The sequence below is a fragment of the Nestor notabilis genome, unplaced genomic scaffold, assembly GCF_000696875.1.
Source record: "Nestor notabilis isolate BGI_N333 unplaced genomic scaffold, ASM69687v1 scaffold9845, whole genome shotgun sequence".
NCBI lineage: Eukaryota > Metazoa > Chordata > Aves > Psittaciformes > Psittacidae > Nestor > Nestor notabilis.
In genome coordinates this window covers 27,994-47,255 of record NW_009930660.1, presented here as the reverse complement: position 1 = coordinate 47,255, position 19,262 = coordinate 27,994, and the positions used below count along the sequence as shown (strand labels likewise).

At 39.5% G+C, this 19,262-nt stretch overlaps 1 protein-coding gene across 1 annotated transcript in view; it reads left to right on the top strand.

Annotated features, from left to right (window-relative positions):
• Positions 1-10,083: 10,083 nt before the first annotated feature.
• The window catches only part of LOC104406513 (neurexin-3-beta), a 37,172-nt gene continuing 27,993 nt past the window's right edge, over positions 10,084-19,262 (top strand). Inside the window, exons 1-2 of the mRNA XM_010015509.1 lie at positions 10,084-10,095; positions 10,565-10,640. Of these exons, the coding sequence (XP_010013811.1) occupies positions 10,084-10,095; positions 10,565-10,640 (88 nt within the window). The remainder of the gene's footprint in view (positions 10,096-10,564; positions 10,641-19,262) is intronic.

Sequence of the window (19,262 nt, the reverse complement as noted above, 5' to 3'; positions counted from 1 at the left end):
ATATGGAAGGTGCTCAAGCCCCCCGATCATCCTCATGGCCCTCCTATGGACTTGCTCCCACAGCTCCATGTCCTTTTTATGTTGAGAACACCAGAACTGTACATGAGGTCTCACAAGAGCAGAGAAGATGGTAAGGATCACCTCCTTTGACCCTTTGACCTGCTGGTCACGCTTCATTTGAGGCAGCCCAGGATACAGTTGGTTTCTGGGCTGCAAGCACACACTGGAGCTGGCTCATGTCAAGCTTCCATCAACCACCACCCCCAAGTCCTTCTCCTCAGGGCTGCTCTGAATCTCTTCTCTGCCCAACCTGTATCTGTGCCTAGGATTGCCCCAACCCAGGTGTAGGACCTTGCACTTGGCTTGGTTAAACTTCATGAGGTTGGCATCAGCCCACCTCACAAGCATGTCCAGGTCCCTCTGGATGGCATCCCTTCCCTCCAGCGTATCAACCGAGCCACGCAGCTTGGTGTCGTCAGCAAACTTGCTGAGAGCGCACTCAATTCCATTGTCTATGTCACCGACAAAGATGTTGAACAGGGTCAGTCCCAACACCAACCCCTGAGGGACACCACTCGTTACGGGTCTTCAGTTGGACATTGAGCCATTGACCACAACTCTCTATGTGCAGCCATCCAGCCAATTCTTTATCCACTGAGTGGTCCATTCATCAAATTGATGTCTCTCCAGTTTAGAGACAAGGATGTCATGCGACAATATTAGTCCATACTGTCTCTTGCCATCAGTGATAAATATGTGAACATGCTCAAGTCTTCTCTAGAGAAAGATGTCTGCTGGAAGCAGATCTGCCATATCTCTGATTTCTCATTAAGCATCATTTGTAAGAGATTATGAGATCCCGGAACTAGGTACTACAGCAATAGGAGTACTGCTTTAAAAAAAGAAACAGGACTTTTATAGTTTTACTAATGAGCACATAAATAGAAATGCCAGTTAAATTGCGTATGTGACTGCCTCTTTGCTACATAGTAACCTTAATTTACAGATTTGTTTCTTTTAAATCATGTGTTGGGGGGAATGCAACATGGTGTGCAGATTTTGTGGCTTAAGAGATATCATTAAAGCTACTATGCTGTACTTAGTTATTTATTTCTTGCTCAGAGTGATCCAATCAATAATAGAACAAAATCAAATACAACTCTCTCCCCTCTGAGGAAGAAAAGACAAGCTAAATAAAGATGTCCAGGAGAAAATGCCAGCAAACGACATATTGATTTCCCGCAAAGGAGCAAAGTGTAAATGAAAAATATTCTTCTGACACAGTTATTAAGTGCAAGCGAGCACGCAAAGAAAACCCATTTATTCTTACTAGAGGCTGAGTCTTCAAAGGGCAGCTGATTCATCTCCAATCATTCGAGTCTCTAACTTTCTGAAACATAGGGTCTCCTTTACTAAATGTAAAGGATTTTTCTTTACTTAAGCTTTGGTTTGAGAGTGTAAAATGTTTACTAAAGCCTGATTTTATGCCAAGTAAGCAGAGAGGTTGTTTTCTTCCCATTTTATAGCAGTATAAATATGAGAAAAGGACAGTGAATTTATGAGAATATCAGGAATGTAAAATCAAGTAACATGAGGGCTGTGATTCAATGTCCTTGGCAATTTGGACTAGGGCAATTTAAGAAGTTACTGTTCCTCAGTTGTCTGTCCTGCCCTTCTGCTGGTGAAGTAGGTGTTCAGCACGTATTGTTCATAGCCCAACATATTAATGAAATTTTCTCTATGGCAGTTTAACAGATCAGACTGTGGCCATAGGGCTAGGATCCATGCCGTCAGGATGCTAAATTCTGGCAATAAGCTGGCTTTTTCCTACACATCTCTGAGAATCTTTATTCAGCTTTTGCTTCCTGAGTGCTGCTTTTAAGCAGATGCTGAGAAGTGGGGTAAGTTGAAGTCTGTGCTGCCCAGTGCATTTGTCTGGTTTTCAGTTCTTCTGAGGGGGATCATGGCACAGGGGAGACAACTCAAACTATTTCCAGAGCATTTCCTAAAATAAGTATCTTCCATTTGAAGATTATTGGAAATGCATTGGAAACCAACACTGTGTAGATAGATTGACATGATTTTCAGGAAGTCAGACTCCTGAGCAGAGCCTGAATTTCAGTTTTGTCCTTACTGCAGCTCTCACCGGTTTCAGAGTGGGAGTTCTTTTGGGTTCTGCTATAATGGCTTAATTTTTAGGATTAAGCTATTTCATTACTTTAGGTCATGACGGGTACACCAAGTGTACCTTTCTTATGGAGTCTTCAGCTGCATCACCACCATTTGCATAACTGGGGTTATGCTTAAACAGGGCCGTTGCTTTCTGTTTCAAGTGACAGGTTTGTCTCAATAAGAAATAAAAATATAATAGGAAAGGTGAAAAAGCTATATCAAATGGTGAAAAAGGACACTCAGTGTGAAAATTCTACCCCTCTGAAACTCCAAGAGGCACTATATTCAGATGATTACTTCAATGTATAGAGACACAACTTTCATCTTCAAGATACTTCTTTGGAAGCAAGCAAATGCATGTAGAAAGGAGCAATAGGTTGATAAAGGGCAGAAAAGAGTCTCCTCTCATGCCAAAGCTTCATCTTCTGTGTTTAAGCCAAAAAATTGTATTTTACAGTCTAGTTCAGAACTTTTGCAAATCTTGAGGGTTGCACTGAGTAGTTTGGAAGAAGACTTGCCAGTTGATCCTTTGCCAGATCAAGATGAAAGGAGCACTGTTCTACCAGGAAAGAAACAGAAAAACAAGTGACTCTGTGTGCATATGTAATCAATAACCAACCAATCTAGATTCCTGGAAATTAATTTTTTTTTTTTTTTTTTTTTAGCTCCTAAATAGTATGTAGTTTCTTCAGGCCAAGAGATAAATTGAAAGGATTTAGAAGGATTTGCTTATCAGCAAAACACCACGTAGCATTACATTCCTCTGCTTTTGGGAAGGTACACTGAAGTTCGGTTAAGCTGCTGTGGTTCAATACTCCTCTTTCCCCTGTCACAATGTCTTGAACAATGGGCAGATTAATCCTTCCCACTTCCCTTTTTCCTTTCTTTGCCCTCCCTTCTTTCTCTGCCCTCTCTTCTCTTTGTCTCCCTGTTCCCACTCCCTCGCAACATCATCACCTTTACCACTGCCAGCAGACGGAGACAAAAGGCAGAAACATAATTTTTCCCCATAATCTTTGCACAACTTAGGGTCAGAACAAAGTCCCTGAAATTTGGCATCAAACCTGGTCAAGAAGAGAAAGACTTTACAGTCTTAATGCACTATTGATTCTATGGAGACAGACTTTTTTGTTTTCAAAAGACTAATTCAGCTTTCAAGGCTCTTTTTAAACATGACTGCCCATGACTCTAGATTGACACACAATTGGGGGGATTATTTTTTGCCTTCTCTTATTTAACTGGCTAGTTACTTAATTTCTTGTCTGCCACAGTAATGGACAAATGGCTGATTTTGTTAAGGGGTAGCTCTCTCATGATCCCCACTTAATGATATAATTTGACAGCAAATCAGCTTTTATCTCCAGCCAGGAACACTCAGCCAGGAAATGCACTTTTGCTGGGCTACTGTCGAAGGGTACATGCCTGCTGGTTACTTACCAGCTCCTGGCTAGTCATGGTCCTGGGAACATAACCTGGATTTGTTCCCATGGGCTGAACAGGTCTACAGCAATGATACCTTCTTGCTCTGAGCACAACCAGCTAAAAGGCTGTGCTGGATCGCTTTACTGCCTGCTTTGGAATGACAGAGGGGAATGCATATGATGTGTTTCTATTACATAGTGATGGAAAGGATGCAAACACTGAATTAATTTAGAATTAATTAGATTGGACTGAAGCTTGGTGGAGTGAGTTCTTCCCCACTAGGATGTATACACTAATGATATACATACATGAATGGCTTAATTTCAGTACTGGTGGCTTCTGGCGTTTCCTTGGGAAGACTTCTCCATAGTTAATAAAGATTACTATTAAGATTTTTCTTGCTGAAAGTAATCCTAATTTTTCTTTTATTTTCATTTTATCCACTTCTTTTTTGAAACACCCTAAATAGCTCATCTACCTTCTTGATATTTATTATATCCTTGTGACACTTGTATACATTTTAGTCCTTGATAAATGAAGCTCTGATGTTTAGTTTTGCTAAGCCTGTACTATTCATACATCTCTCCAGTTCTTTCATCTTTTCTGTGTCTTTTCTCTGAATTGCCTTCAGTTACTGTAAGTCTTTTGACATTGAATTCTCCAAAACTAAACGTAATGATCTATGCACTCTTGCTGTAAATTATGTAGCCTGGTTGAAATCAATGCCAATTTAAACCAACAGAGGATTTGGTCCTCTGGTTTTTGTATTCACCTCAAATGAGCTATATGAGGAAAAATTAGTAGTTTCATGTTCTTTGATGCCTTGCCTCTGCAGAGGCAGACACAACCTTAGCTCAGTGTGCGTGATGCGAAGGACTTGGACATCTTTGTGTCTGTGCCATGATAAGAAAATACATGTTGTACTATCCAGTGCTAAGGAGTTGGAGAAGATTAATACCTTTTAGCAACAGATAGTATATCCAGGACTCCCCTTAAAATTTTATGCCATCCCAAATTGCAGCTTCTTTTATAATACCTCATTATGATTTTCACAACATTTCTAATATTTTCCCATTTGTATGCAAATTCTTTCTATCTGTATGTAGTAGCTTGAAATTGTCTAGGCTGAGCCTCTCAGGTCTGCTACACTGTAATGAACTCCAGGGTATTTTGCAAATAAAGATCAAATAGAAGGTGAGAAAAAAAAAATATAAGGTGCAGAAAGGACAGGTGATTTAATTAGTGTGAACAGAATGCAAGTTCTTTAAAAAGCCCGGTTATCAAAGTACAAAAGGTTGAGGTATTCAAGCTAGAAATGACACCTAATGAGACAGACACTTCCTCTGCTATCTTCTTTTGGCAAGGCAGCAACTGTCTTGAGCCTGTTCTTTGCCAATAAACATGGTTTCTAGAGAGCTCGTTAACGACCTTGACTTAAGTCTAACACCACTTTTGGAGGTTTTTCTCTTTTTCGAACCCTCATTTTTGTATGTATAAAATCAGCAGTATGGGACAAACAGCAATCACAGATCAAGTAAAACTGTAATATCAGGGGAAATAGCATGCAGTGGAGATCAGAGAAAAGGTCATTCTGGGGTGGTATTCATACTGTATGCGTATAGAAGATATGCATTCATTCTATGCGTATAGAAGATATGCATACATTCTATGCATATAGAAGACAAGTACATTGTCCATATCCCATAATAAATTTGAAATATTGAGAAAATACAGCATTATAGGAGAAGTGGAAGAAGTCAAGTGGTTGGATTTAAGAAAAGTTTGTTGAGTTTCAGCTCTGAACATCTTAGGTGTGAAAGGCAAATGGACTGCCTAGATTAATACAAATGTATTTCTCCACTGTTGGGAAGTTATTTGTGCCTGGTATTTTGTGGTGGTCATATTTCAAGAAAGATTGTGAATTGTGATTCCTTAGTGGCAAAGATTACACTTCTTTTGCAACAAAGCATTTAAACTTACTTTTCAAATAATAGCGTTGAATTGGAAGTAATGTGTACAGTGTGCAGATGAGTTTCAAGCAAAAGGCTATCCCACTTCACCAAGTGAAGCAACTAGCAAGTATGTACTTCTGGAGGAGTTTGTCTGGGGTCTGAATTTATGCGTTCTTGTCTTTTCCCTCCCACTAGAAGTGAGAACTCCATCATTCTTGAGTGCGTTATTTATAATTTCATAAAGCTGTTCTGTGACAGGACTTATTTTACCCTGCTTGCTTAATCTTTATCAAATAATGGTGCACCCAAAGAGCAAGATCTCAGAAAAGAACTTTGCTGTTGGGAAAAGGAAGATTCAGCACCTGCCATTTTGTGTAGAACAAAAGGGCAAAGGTTTTGGATCTGACACATAAATTAGGGCTTTGAGCACTTGGAAGATTGGACAGGAATGGAGTCATCTTGTGCAGGTCTTGCCATGCCATCCCAACTTTCGTTGCACTTTACATCCCACACCAGTAAGTACAGTATAATGAACAAAGATGTAGAACCATCACCGTGGCAAGATTGAAGAAGCCCTTAGAATGAATAATTGGGAGGAGGTCATTACAGAACTAATAATTCATGGAGAGGAATGGGAAGCCAATTCAGTGAAATTGAAAGAATTTGGAGGTAAATATGCCCATAAATCCTCCAGGGTGGACTCAGAGTTTAGCACTTTCTCCTACCTTGGTTTTATTCCAAGGCAATTTCATTAAACACTGGAGAGAGGGAGAGGAAAAAAATAATAATATAAATGCCATAAAAAATCTTTCAGAGGAAGGAATAAAAAGGCTTCCTGCCAGAGAGAAATTTTATTGAAAGTTATTATAATACCTATCTTTAGTTTTATGGCCTTTAATACAGGGCCAAGTAATTTCAAAGCTGGGATTCTTTAAAAAAGAAATACATATTTTAAAATAGTATGGTATGAATTATTATTTTTAATATAGAGTTTAGCTAATATATGGAATAGAAAAATATTTTCTCTCTCATATTCTTTCCAACGAAAACACAAACATCATTTCCATCATAGTATATGGAGAAGTTTCATTACTATCATGGTACCCGTACATAAGAATGTTTAGCATTTGCCATCTCTAGATCACCTGGCAGACATTAAAGAATTAATCCGTTTACATCCCCTGGGGGCAACGGGTGAGTATAATCGACCCAATTTCAAAAATGGGGAAAGGGTACCAGAAACAGAATAGCTGGTTTTGCTTACTGCCTCACAGAGTGAGCCGCTCATGATGAGAAGAAATTATCTTGGTGGAGAGGTTTCTAGGGTCGCTGTTCACTTGCCTCTCCTGTCTTGTGGAAGCAGCAAGATCAATAATCATCCAGTGAAAGTTCTTAACTCCAGGAGTGTTTTGAAAGGTACAGATTCCAGTTACAAGAAGTTATGGTCTTCTGGAGGTTTCTGTGGTCGGGAATTTGCTGCTGTTTCCCACTGAAATAGCTTTATTCCTCCAGGATGATTCAGATGTTGATTTTGAGTGGAAGGTGCATGGAAAACCAATACGTGATGGGACTAGAAAATAGGTTAATGATGAATTGTGATGGAAAGTACTGAGATCAGAAATACAAGATAGGAAATGGCAAGACAGATTAGTGTACTTATCTTTTCTGTGGTTTCTAGAGAGCTCGTTAATGACCTTGACTTAAGTCTAACACCACTTTTGGAGGTTTTTCTCTTTTTCGAACCCTCATTTTTGTATGTATAAAATCAGCAGTATGGGACAAACAGCAATCACAGATCAAGTAAAACTGTAATATCAGGGGAAATAGCATGCAGTGGAGATCAGAGAAAAGGTCAGAGATTAATTGATAGAATCGGGATGGAACTAGTCATGAAAAAGTGCAGATACGGGTCAGAGTTGGCAGGGTTGATGAGTATTGCACATCTCACATTTGCGTTTTGTCCAAGTCTGGCTGACTGTGCCCTCCTTTGTTCAGAACCAACATATTTTTATAGAAGGAAATTTAGAACATATATCTAAGAGTGCAGCATAAATATGTTGCATGTGCTGTTGTTAAGATGGAATTAGATGGGAATATAATTAGATGGGTAATAGATCAAAAAGATAAAGAAGGACCAGGCTTCATGACTTTTCAGATCCTGCACAGAACTCATCTTGGCTTCCAAATTCTTCATCCCCCATGTTCAGGATCTGTGAGAGTGGCTGGGAGGCTGCAGAGGCTCACCCTCACCCAGCACCCTGCTGCTGGCCCTGGCTGTGCACAGGGCAGCAAGGAGAGAGTCCTGATCAAGGCAATGCAAATAGTGATACTTTCGGGACAGGGACTTCCCAAGCTAGGCATAGGGTATTTAATAGCTCTGGATGAATGCTTTTACCTTTAATTTGGTTGATCACTTCCAAAATGCATCTAAAACTTTATTTTCTAGGTTTTTTCTGGGCATGCTACCTCTCTGGTTTCGTATGAGGTCCCTAATAAGCAAGAGGAGAAAAAAGAAAAAAAAAGAGTTATAAAGGAACGCCTTATTCTTTACAAATGCTGAATCACATTATCAATTCTATTGCATCTGATTTTAGGTTAATGTTGCCTAAAGCCCTGTGATGGTGGTGAGGCACTGGAACTGGTTGCCCAGAGAAGTTGTGGATGCCTCATCCCTGGCAGTATTCAAGATCAGTTTGGATGGGGCTTTGAGCAGCCTGGTCTAGTGGAAGGTGTCCCTGCCCATGGCAGGGTGGTTGGAACTAGACGATCTTTAAGGTCCCTTCCACCCCAAATGATTCTGTGAATCTATGATTCTATCATTCTGTGAGCAAATATGGAAGTGGATGAGTATAACAGCTGATGAGTGACAGCCACACATTGTTGTAATTTTTCTGTTTATTTCCTGCCTGAAGCAAATTATCAGTATTCTATGAGACCTTACATGTGAGTTGTCAGATCTTCAACTAGGAGCAAAATCCGTATGTTCTAAATTCAACCTGGAAATCAAAAATAATTATTCTTTTACAAGTACTTTAGACAACTGTAATATAAATGTCCAGTTTCACTAGCTACATTTCACCTGTTTAAAATATTTCTTGCAGTGTAGTTTTGTTGACTTATTGGGCTAAATTACAATGCTGCAATTAAAAACTAGTATCTTTCTACCCAGGGACAGCTGTTGGAGGATGTGATCACTGTTTGTATAAATTATAAAGTGATTTGGTGTCTTTTGGAATAAATAATACTTTATAAAATATACATGACAGGACCAGAAGAATTGTAGAAAGTAAATTTCTATTTATTTTGTGCGTTCCTCTCGCTGAACAGACAAACTTTTAAAGCCAGTTTGCTGATCTTATTTTTCTTTCTTGGCTCACTCTAAGCCACTGAATCGAGTGAAGGAATGTTAGGTCAGTCCGATCTTTCTGGCTGACTGCTCAGTTCTGCTTTTTTTTGGAATACAGAGAAGGGAGAGCAAGGAACTTCTGGCAGGGGACAGAGGGACTTGATATCACTGGGACCACAGGACACTAAAGAAAAGGTTGAGACCTCAGAACACCTACACAAAGAGAAGAGGGATCATGTTGGAGATAGCCATAGCAGACATAGGGATGTAAAGGAAACTTTATTTAAGGCTGGAAAGTCTTTTTCAGAAATAAGGATTTGGAAGGCTTGTCATGATGTGAGATTCCCAGGAATATTCACCTAGAGTACTGAAGTACAGCCTCCCTGCTCCTGAGGAGCTGGGATTTCAACAATGCTTCCTGCCTGGTCAGGAACATTTTAGTTGTTTTGTTTCAAGAGTCATCCCTCTGATCCTGCTGCTCAGCAGAATAGGCAGCTCTCTGCAAGGAAAAGTTAAGGGAGACAATTTCAGCAGAAGCCGTGGTTCGAGCTGAGGCTGCTGAGCTGGAGTAATTTTGTATTGTGTGCAGGAGCATTACAACCTGTGTCCAGAGGCTGCCATAGACTCTCCGTAATGGTCTACATTACTAATTCAACTAATTGCAGCAATTAAAGGCAGGAGATGCTGCTGGGAAAAGATGCTGGTACACTTCTCTCTAACATTCTGCAGTACATGCCGCTTGTTAATTAGACCAGCAGGGGGGGTGGGGGGAAATAAGAAAGAAAGAAAATATCACCAGCTGAAATGCAAAGGAATGTGTTGAAACCTGTGAGGGCCATGAACAGTCAGAGACAGGTTTAAGCCTTTCAGAACCAGGCTTTCCAGCCTGTCATCCCTGTCACAGCCACTTCCCTGTTCAACTGTCAAGCAAGCAGGTGAGGTTGCATGTTGGGCATACCTGACACATGCAGCAGTTCCTCACTGTACAACAAACTGGTTGCACAGATATTTACTATGTTGGTAAATACAAAGGATTCCCAGCCCAAGAGGAGGTGCATTAGGAGAGCAGGAACTAGCTGTGCCTCAGAGTGATGCATCTAGCAACACAGCAAAGAGTACTGCTAGCTGCCTGGGTGATGCATATTATCTGAGTCTATGTTTTTCTTTGCAGAAAGCATGTTCAGCTTGAACATGCCTCATATGGTAAGTCTCTCAGCAAGTGCCTTCTGGCTGGCCCTATGTGTTATTGGTGTTTGTCAAGGAGCCCAGCATGTTCCAGCCAGACTCATATACTTTGACTGTGGGAGGACCTTTTGCCAGCCAAGCAGGTGTCATAGCCTGCTGTACTTAACTGTGTTCAACAGCACAGCATGGTCCACCGGCTGAACTAAACAGCCTGGCAGGAGCACCACACCTGAGCACACCTGAAATGCTCAACAGGATAAGTACTATTGCTCCAACAGGAGATTCCAGCTCTGTGGAGGGTGCAGTTACACAGGCATATCTAGAATGCTTGGTACAAATATTTTAAAAGTTCCAAAATTCTGAAAATCCTGAAACTTTTTTTTTTTTTAAGGGTACTTAGCTGCTTCTGTACCAGCCTTCTTGACTTGCAAGTATCTTAATTTTTTTTTTCCCTCTGTTCTTTTTCCTTCATTTCTTTCCATGCCAGACAACAGATGACATCGTTTCATCGGCTGAGTGTTCCAGTGATGATGAAGATTTCATTGACTGTGAGCCAAGTACAGGTAAGTCAGGTCAGTCTTGTTCCGCTTGCTTTCTGATTTCATTTGCAAAAAACAATGCATACATATATTTATATGTGTGTGAATGTATACATATATAACTATATATGTATATATGTGTGTGTATATGTGTATATATATACATGTATGTATATATACACTGTATGTAAAATAAAAATTACATAGCCAAGCATCAAATCCCATGGACTTGGCAACAGCAAAAGACAGATATGTAGTCACTATATTGTTAATATGAAGTTGTTTGCACAGAAAGCCAAACTTCCTGCTAATTAATAGTTCACGTTTGTAGCTTCACTGACACAGTGGGAAAGAAAAAATACCAATGTGGCATGCGATAAATAATAAAGATTTATGAAGTGGGGCGGGTGAATGTTTGAAAAACAGAAGAGAAACAAATGTGAAGCAATAATGAGTTATTAGCATTATTTAATCTTTGTCAGTTGCTCTGAAGATGGTCTGTAAAAGGATATATTTGTCCATGGGATTTTGCATACAGTTAACATGGTAATGTATTTGTACTAATTTTGTTTCCTGTGAGCCCAAAGAAGTTGGGGAGCACCAAAACATAGTTCAAACATAACAAAATTAGTACTAATTCTTGCCCTGTTATCTGCAGTGATGCTTCAAAATGTATCTATTAAAGAGTCAGAAGGACTGGCCATGTGGAACTGACTCAACTTCTCCCTTTCAGATACATTTTGATAAACTGATGGCTTTTCTTTCTGGTGAGATATATGATGTGATATCCAGCAGGCAACTGCAGTCAATTTTATTTCTTACAGGCTTTTTCAAGTCTTCTTTTTTGAGGCTTGCCATGAGTTAAGCATTTCTATAATAGAGAACAGACATCATCGAATTTCTGTGTACATTTAAAAGAAAAAGAAGGAGTTTGGTTAGAGTTTTTTTGTCCTTAAAAGTGAAACATATAAATAGTTTAGGGTTGGGAGTTTTTTTGTTTTGCTTTGTTTTGTTTGGTTTTGCTTTGGTTTATTTGGGCTGATTATTTTTTCTTCAAAAAAATTCCAAGAAAGCATTAAAATGTTCTGTTTCTAGTTTCCTGAAGCCATTTGATTAATACAATAATAACATTAAAATTCACCCAAAGCTAGTGCTTTCATATTTCTTTTCAATTTGTCATGCTGTACCTGCATTTTTGGTAGAACTTGGTCCTGCAGTAACCTGACATTGGCGTTGCCCTGTAGCTGGGAACTTCCACTCATATTCTTGACTTCCCTGTGATGGCAGGAAAGACAGTGACACAACAACTAACGCTAACAGATAACTCAGCCTACTCCCATCTCTTTTTTCACAGATCTGTCTGAGTTTTTCAACTCCCCATATGGCAGAAAAGCAATCCAAATAATACTCAATTGTGAAGCGTAAACAGTGTGGGTACTTCGATTTTAGATAGAAGTAGTAATTAAATGCCAGCACAGTGATTGTCGTGAAAGTGAGGCATAATATTACTAGAACTATGGTATAAAGGCTAACATACCACCACTGGTATGCAAGTGAATGGATAGGAATCATTTCATTAAAGCTTCACTAGCATTTCAGGACTTCTTTTTTTTTTTTTTATATATGATTCTCATTGCCAAGTATTTAAACTGAAGGAGGAAATGAGATCTTGTACATTTTTGTCATTTATGTTTCAACACAGAAATAGTAATTACTTCAATGGGTAGAAATTGTAATGTTTTCAGCTTGGGCTGCCAATGGAAAAATCAGAGTTTGAGGAGAAATTTGGTAAAACAGATGTTTAGCATGACATTTCAGAGTGCTTTAGAGCAACATTTCCAGACTAAAAATGCCTCTTTCCTGACAGAGTTAGAAATCTAATGCTACAAATAGGTACACACTGGATTTGTAAAGATGACTTGCCTTTAAAAATCCTGCTAAGGATTACAGTTAGCAACTGTACATGCCTAAAGATAGTTGAGTATCTGCTGTGTTAAATAATATGATTCGCTGAAAATCTGCTGAAGGTACTCTCCTAAACCACTAGGCATTCTTGAAAATTTCACCCAGTATGTTTAATGGCACCCTACTCCTCCTCCATAGGATACTAGTCCACATGAGCTACTGAAATGTGAATCTTTTCTTGGTAATTACTGTGGCATTGAGAATAAAAGTTAGCCTGATTATAAGTTAAAAAGGTTTCCTGGGTGGTCCTTGCTGGTGAAATTTATGCTTCCAGATTTTGAGGTTTCATGGTCTTAGAAGCTCTGGTGTACAAAGTATGCAAAGATATGCAGGCCCTTTTTGCCTCCACAAGCATGAACTTATCTCATTCCACCATAATAAGACGGGAAAGTAATTGTTTTATGGTGCTTCTCATTTAGGTTTCTTTGTCTATCTTTCTGTCTCCATCCCCAGTGCATCCAGGGAAGGTAGAATGGTGTCTGCAATACAGCCAGTATCAAAGCACTCATGCAGCCCATTCCACTCTGGAGCATTAAAGCAATCCTAGCCACCTTACCAAAATCCAGTTGAGCTGGCTTGGCTGAACATTTGCCTTTACACTTCACCAGCCAAGTCAGGATTCTGTCCATATGCTAAGATCTGGTACCTAAATCTATACCTCATGGAAAGAAGAGATTCCGAATATCTTGCTTGTATTTTCATGTGCGTGGGGTTGCATTTTTTATTATTCTTTTTTTAACTGGACCCATTTGAAGTTGCTTCATCCTGGTCTGTTGACAGGTCAATGTATTTTACGCTGCCTTCTGACTTGCCTGATCCCTTTTTCAGCAAATTGAAAATTAAATGACATAACCCAGCACAGCCTCCTTTTTGTTGCTCTAATAATGTGTAGCTTTTAAAGCTCTTGAGTTTCTGCCAAGTGCCAGGACTTGGTCTTCCATGACCCTCAGTGCCACGGTCCGGTAATTCAAAGGTTACTTACTGAACTTCACTGCTGCAGATGTGAGATATGATATACATCACTATGAACCTGCTGTGAAAACCAAGACAAGGGCAGCAGACAATGTTGCTTGGCAAATCAAAAGCTTTCAGATTTCATATGGATCAGAAACAAATCCCAAGATCTGAATATATTACTTTAGTCTTGGTCCTGGATCAGATGCAGTACCCTACAGAGTCCTTTTGAAGACTTTGATTTTGGTGTACTCAAAGACAGTTCAAAAGAAAGAAAATCATGTCCTCTTTGAGACATATGAGAACCAATTGCATGGTCTTATTGCATCTTAACTCTGTGAGTTGAAACCAAGACCTGAATCTCAGTAAGCATATGATCTCTATCTGGACACTTGCATCTCTTTAAAAGAAGATGGTGTAAAGGCTATTTCCTCACTGTGTTCCCCTCAGGATTTTCCTGGCTAGCTCGAGACACTCCCTGTATCAGGCTGGCTACCACTCTGTGCCCTCTTCCAAAACTGATTTCTCTTGGGATTTCTGTAGATCCCCTTGTTTAGAAACCAGGAGCTGTCCCAGGACCTGTCCTGACTGAAGTAACCTACAGACATCCCTTGTGGACATACTTGTATACATAAGGAATTATTCTAAAAAATGGCAGTGACAGCCATGAATCCAAACCCCATCTGTATTTTACATAATGAAAAAGAAGCCATTGCAGGTTTAGGGATAAAAATTACTTGCTGTTCATCTTATTGCAGACAAGCCTAGATATCTAGAACTCCTGGAAAGGCTTACTGTAAATGACACAGAGGGCATAAAACTGTTCTTCAGCCCTGAAGAAACATTTACTTACAGATGAGAGCAGTCCCTCTCTTATCTCTATGGAAATGTCACTTGTCCCAGTTCAGGTTAAAAAATCTGATTTCTGCACCAGAAACATGATGCTTTTCTCTGGTATGAGTACAGGCCTTTCCTCTGGCTTGTTCTGGGGAGATATAAGGCTCAAATATTCAAGTTCCTCAAGGCCTGTTCCTCAAGTTCCTCCTGGGCCTGTGCTTTTGAACACAACCCTGTGGTGGTGTTTTGGTCACTCAGCAGCTCTCAGAGAATGAACGATTTGTAAGGGAAATACCTTTACTCTTAACTAGGAAGCACTGTGCCATCATGAAGAAAGCAAGCACTTATCTCTTTCCAGTCAAATGAGGAACACCCCAACAATCTGATCTTGGTGGTCTTGGCAGTCCTGAGGTAATGGTTGGACTTGATGATCTTAAAGGTCTTTTCCAACCTAGGTGGTTCTATGATTCTACTGAGACTTTAAAACTCTGAGGATTATTCTTATGCTTTCCTGACAGCTGCTGTCTCCTCATGCCACTGCCCTTGTTCCTGTTAAGCATGCCCATTAGTGCAGTGCTTTGGCACCAAGCAGGTTGGTTGCTGGTGGCTGGGCAACTGATCTGGATCATAGCCCAGGGTGCTCATTGCACTACTCAAAACACTAAGACCCAAACACTCAGTGGTTAGCCTGAAGCCCGTAGTGCGATCTCTTGCAATGAACTGTAGGGCCCTAATCCTACCTCCCTGGCTTGACACAGCCTGCATTTTCACCTGATGTAGTTGTCAGCTTTCCATTCCTATTAACCCAACAATTTCCTAGGTGATTTTTTCCTAAGAAATTTATTCTGTGTTTCCCAAAAGGCTTCATATACAATAAGGTTGGCATTACTGGTAAGCCTTTCCCATGAGCGACTGCAGACAGCAATAGAGATGCCAAAATCTACAGATCTTTGCACTGGAAGTTACACAGTTTTGTAGCGTATGCCCATACACAGGAGACACATATCGTATAGGTGTGCTGTCTGTATATAAAATTTACTGGCCTGTACCTATCCACTTCAGCTTCCTGATTTATGGGCTAGGTCAGTCAAGCTTCCAACCATGCAAGCTGCAGAACCAGCTACCTGCAGGCTGCCTAGGTCAGAGATTTTTTTGTAGAAAACAAGCAGAATCTCTCTTCCAAGAGTCTGCAGGAGGCCAGCACAGTACAAAAAACACTGCTGGAAGTGAAGAAACCTTGACTGAAGAAACTAAGAGAAGTGCTGATTTGGCTCTTGTCCTGCATAAACTGCATCAACCTTCTCGAAGCAGACAGGGAATTTTCATTGCTCTCCTCAGAGAACCATCTCCCACAAATCCAGTGCCCAGTTACCCCCAGTCTCTCCCTCTGTTGAGGAGGAGTTCTGCTCTGTTTGTCATGCTGTGAACAAGAAATAGTGCATTTAAAGTTGGGCGCATGCCTCGCAGCGCACAGAGAAGTAGGCTTCCCATCTCACAGGCTGAATACCATACAGACCTGAATGAGGGTGTCCTGAGTTCAGTGCTTTAACCACAACAGAGGGAATTCATCCAGGGCACTTTCCAGGGTATAATAGTTGTGATACTTGTTTGATGGAATTTCCTAGCTACAGTCTTACGGCCAAAGCAAAACCAAACAACGATCAAGTTTTACTGATCAATCATGCAGATGACTTACAGGAATTTGCATTTTCTTATTTTATATTAGGAATTTATACTGATTTTGGTTTTCAGCATATTGATCTTTTTTCCTATGTGAGCTCCAAGGGCCCTATCTGTGAGGATATTTTATCTATATATGCACTATATATAAAGTGTGCATATATACCTATATATGCATATGCTATAGTAATAAAAGACAAATATCAGCAGTAGCCCCTATCATCCAGTCACATGTTTACACAGAAATTCATGCCTTCATCTAACCCTGGCATCCGCTGGCGTGGACAGATGCATGATATTGTTATTTCCTGGTGAAAAAAAGCACGTTAATTTCTTTTTTGTTACAGTTTTTTCTTTCTTTCTTTTATTTATTTGTTACTTTTAATTGATAGTTTCATCTACCAATTAGCCTTGGGGTAGGGTGGGGCAGGGAGAACAGAAAAATTATACAGGTATATCCATCAGTATATACACACATACTCTGTGTATATATAGATAGATATATACATTGTATATATTTGAAGAACATTTTCTGTCGTTTCACCTCATCTTGTGCCGCATGAATTTTTGGTGATTGATATTTTGGTTTCTTTTACATTTCTTTCTTTTTTTTTCTTTTTTTTTTTTTTTTTGGCTCTCAATGGTGCCATACCGCTATTTTTTAATTTTTAAAATCATTGCTGTACTTTTCAATTTATATTTTTGGAGTTCTTCCAACAAAATAATGGTTCAGTCATCTCAAGAAAGAGATATAGATCTGCAAACCAATAAAGGCAACAAAATCTTTTCTTGCCATCCTTGAGAAACCCACGTTTTCCGACATCCCAAGAAAGTTGTGTGCAAAAGAATGAAAATTCTTACCCTCCTTTCTTTTTATTTTCTCTTCTCCCTACCCTTTTTAAAACTTCTGCAAAGTCTCTATCCTATCTTTTCCCTTTGCACTTTTATTTTTTTAAAACGTGTCCAGAGAAAAAACACCCAGGAGGAAAAAAAAGGCTCCCTTTTACCCCTGCATTCTCCCAGGAAAAATTCTTCCAGTAAAGAAAGCCCTACAAACCGCAGATGGCATAAAAAGAATTTTATTGCAATGCAGAATATCTGTCATATCTTTTATTTCTGGGTCAGTGCAAGATCATTGTTACGGCATGCTGTAGTTTAGCTGATTTGACTAACCATGGCCTTCATTAACCGGTGCATGGGCTGTGATGACGCCATCTCGTGTTTCATGAGAGCTACGCATTCAGGCTAACCAAGCAAATCCGTAGTGTATGATTTGGGGGGATATCGTTTCAATTTTAATTTTTAATTGTATTATAATTTCTTATTTTTGGAAGAGTTATGCTAGTACCGTTGGCTGCTTCTTGCAGTCCCAGTGTTAGATATCTATCTGCTTTATTTTATGGGGTTTTTTGCTCTTTTCTTTTTCTTTTTTTTTTTTTTTATTTCTCAGTAGCAATCTTGTCTTGTCTGTGTCCATCTGCCTTGTCAGTGTGTCTTGGAGTCCATTGGTCTAGTGTAGTTATGTGATTCTGTTCTCTGTTTGTAAGCTGGTGTTTAGCTCCCCGCAGCTCTGTCATCCCTCTTCCCCTTCCCTTTCCCTTCTTCCCTCCCCACCTTCCCAAGGAGGGTCCACTAAAGGGCACTAAGCTTTGAATGACATTCTGAGTGTCACCCCAAGGCTTCGGGCTGGAAGTTGTAAGATGTCCACACAGCTTCTTAAGAAAGACAAAGTTTGCAGCTGATCAGTTTTCAAGTTTTCAAACTCTGTTATCATTTCACTCTTAGAAATGGTTTACTGAGATAATGCTAAAATGATTTCTTATACAGCATTTTAGGGGATTTGTGTGTTCATGCTGACGTCTTAGAGTAAGAACTCCTGTTATCTGTGCTTTAGGCACCAGAAAATGCTACACAGCATGGAGGCTGTATGTTAAATGGAAAGTACCTAGGCCTTTTTATAAAAGACAGACTTGGGAAAGCAATGTCACCATACACATGACAACTATATGAATGTATTTCTAAAATCCACAGTTCATTGTTCATTTGCAGTTAGGAGACAAAAATGTAGGACGCGCTTAAGATTTCTAAGACTAGTGCACTTTCACTCTATGAGGTCAGTCTTCAGTTTGTCTCTGTGTGATGTCTACCTCTTTACTGATACTGGTGAAAACTGTCTTGCAGACATTTCCTTGTATAACTTGAACACAATTCTGGAAATGCATCTGGAGTGTCTTCTGCCATCTGCGTCATAAATGTGCAATAGTGCATAAGACAGGAGAAAGCAAGTTGAGTTTTCAGGTGTTTGCTTGTACAATGGTGCATTTCCTGGTATTTTTAATTCTGTTCCTGGTGAATGTGCTAGCCATGTTAATGCTATGGAAGGTCTCAGGGTATTAGGGTACACCAGCTGGAATCACTGGATCAACTGAAGTTAACAGAGGAAGAGGCAGCCAGTTTTCTCGCAAATGTTCACAACATCACAAAAATCATGCTTACACAATCATTTAGCCTATCTAAAATACCAGTTGTTTTGCAGTAGTTTCTTCTGCAGGGAAGATGAGATGATGAAATCTGTGAACTTTTCTCACAAGCATGACATAAGGCTTATCTGTTTAATCTAAGAGTTACCGGAAGAGGGAAGTGATGGCATATGATCAGATCTCCAACATAGAATTACTTCATTTAATTATTTCATTTAACTTATGCAGGATATATTTCCTGTATTTACAGAGGGATAAAAAGAAGTTAGCTTTTCTTTCATCAATAAGAACCGATGATATTATGCTTAGTTCAGTTTTCTTAATTCATGTATGATCTGAGAAACATTGTTGAGTACTATTAATTATAGTGAAAATGAATCAGTATTTAAAGCTTGCTGCATTTAGATTTTAGATCTGGTTGTGTATTTCACAACTAGTAATTCCTAATGAATCTAAAGCTTTTTCTTGGCAATTGCCTAAATAAAGCAACTGCTTATAAAATTATAAAATCAACAAACTCATGGTTTTGTGTAATACTGCCCTCTGTCAGATAGACCAGGTCAGTCCTGTTATGAGGCTAAAAGGAAAAGAAACATTTTTTTTAGCTGAAATGACAGATTATTGGAGCAGAAAAATTAGAGTTGTAGCCCCCTGCATCACGAAGTTCAGGGTAACCTTCATATTGGAGTACTGTGATGAGAAAATCAAGTGTCCAGGCATCAGGGCAGTA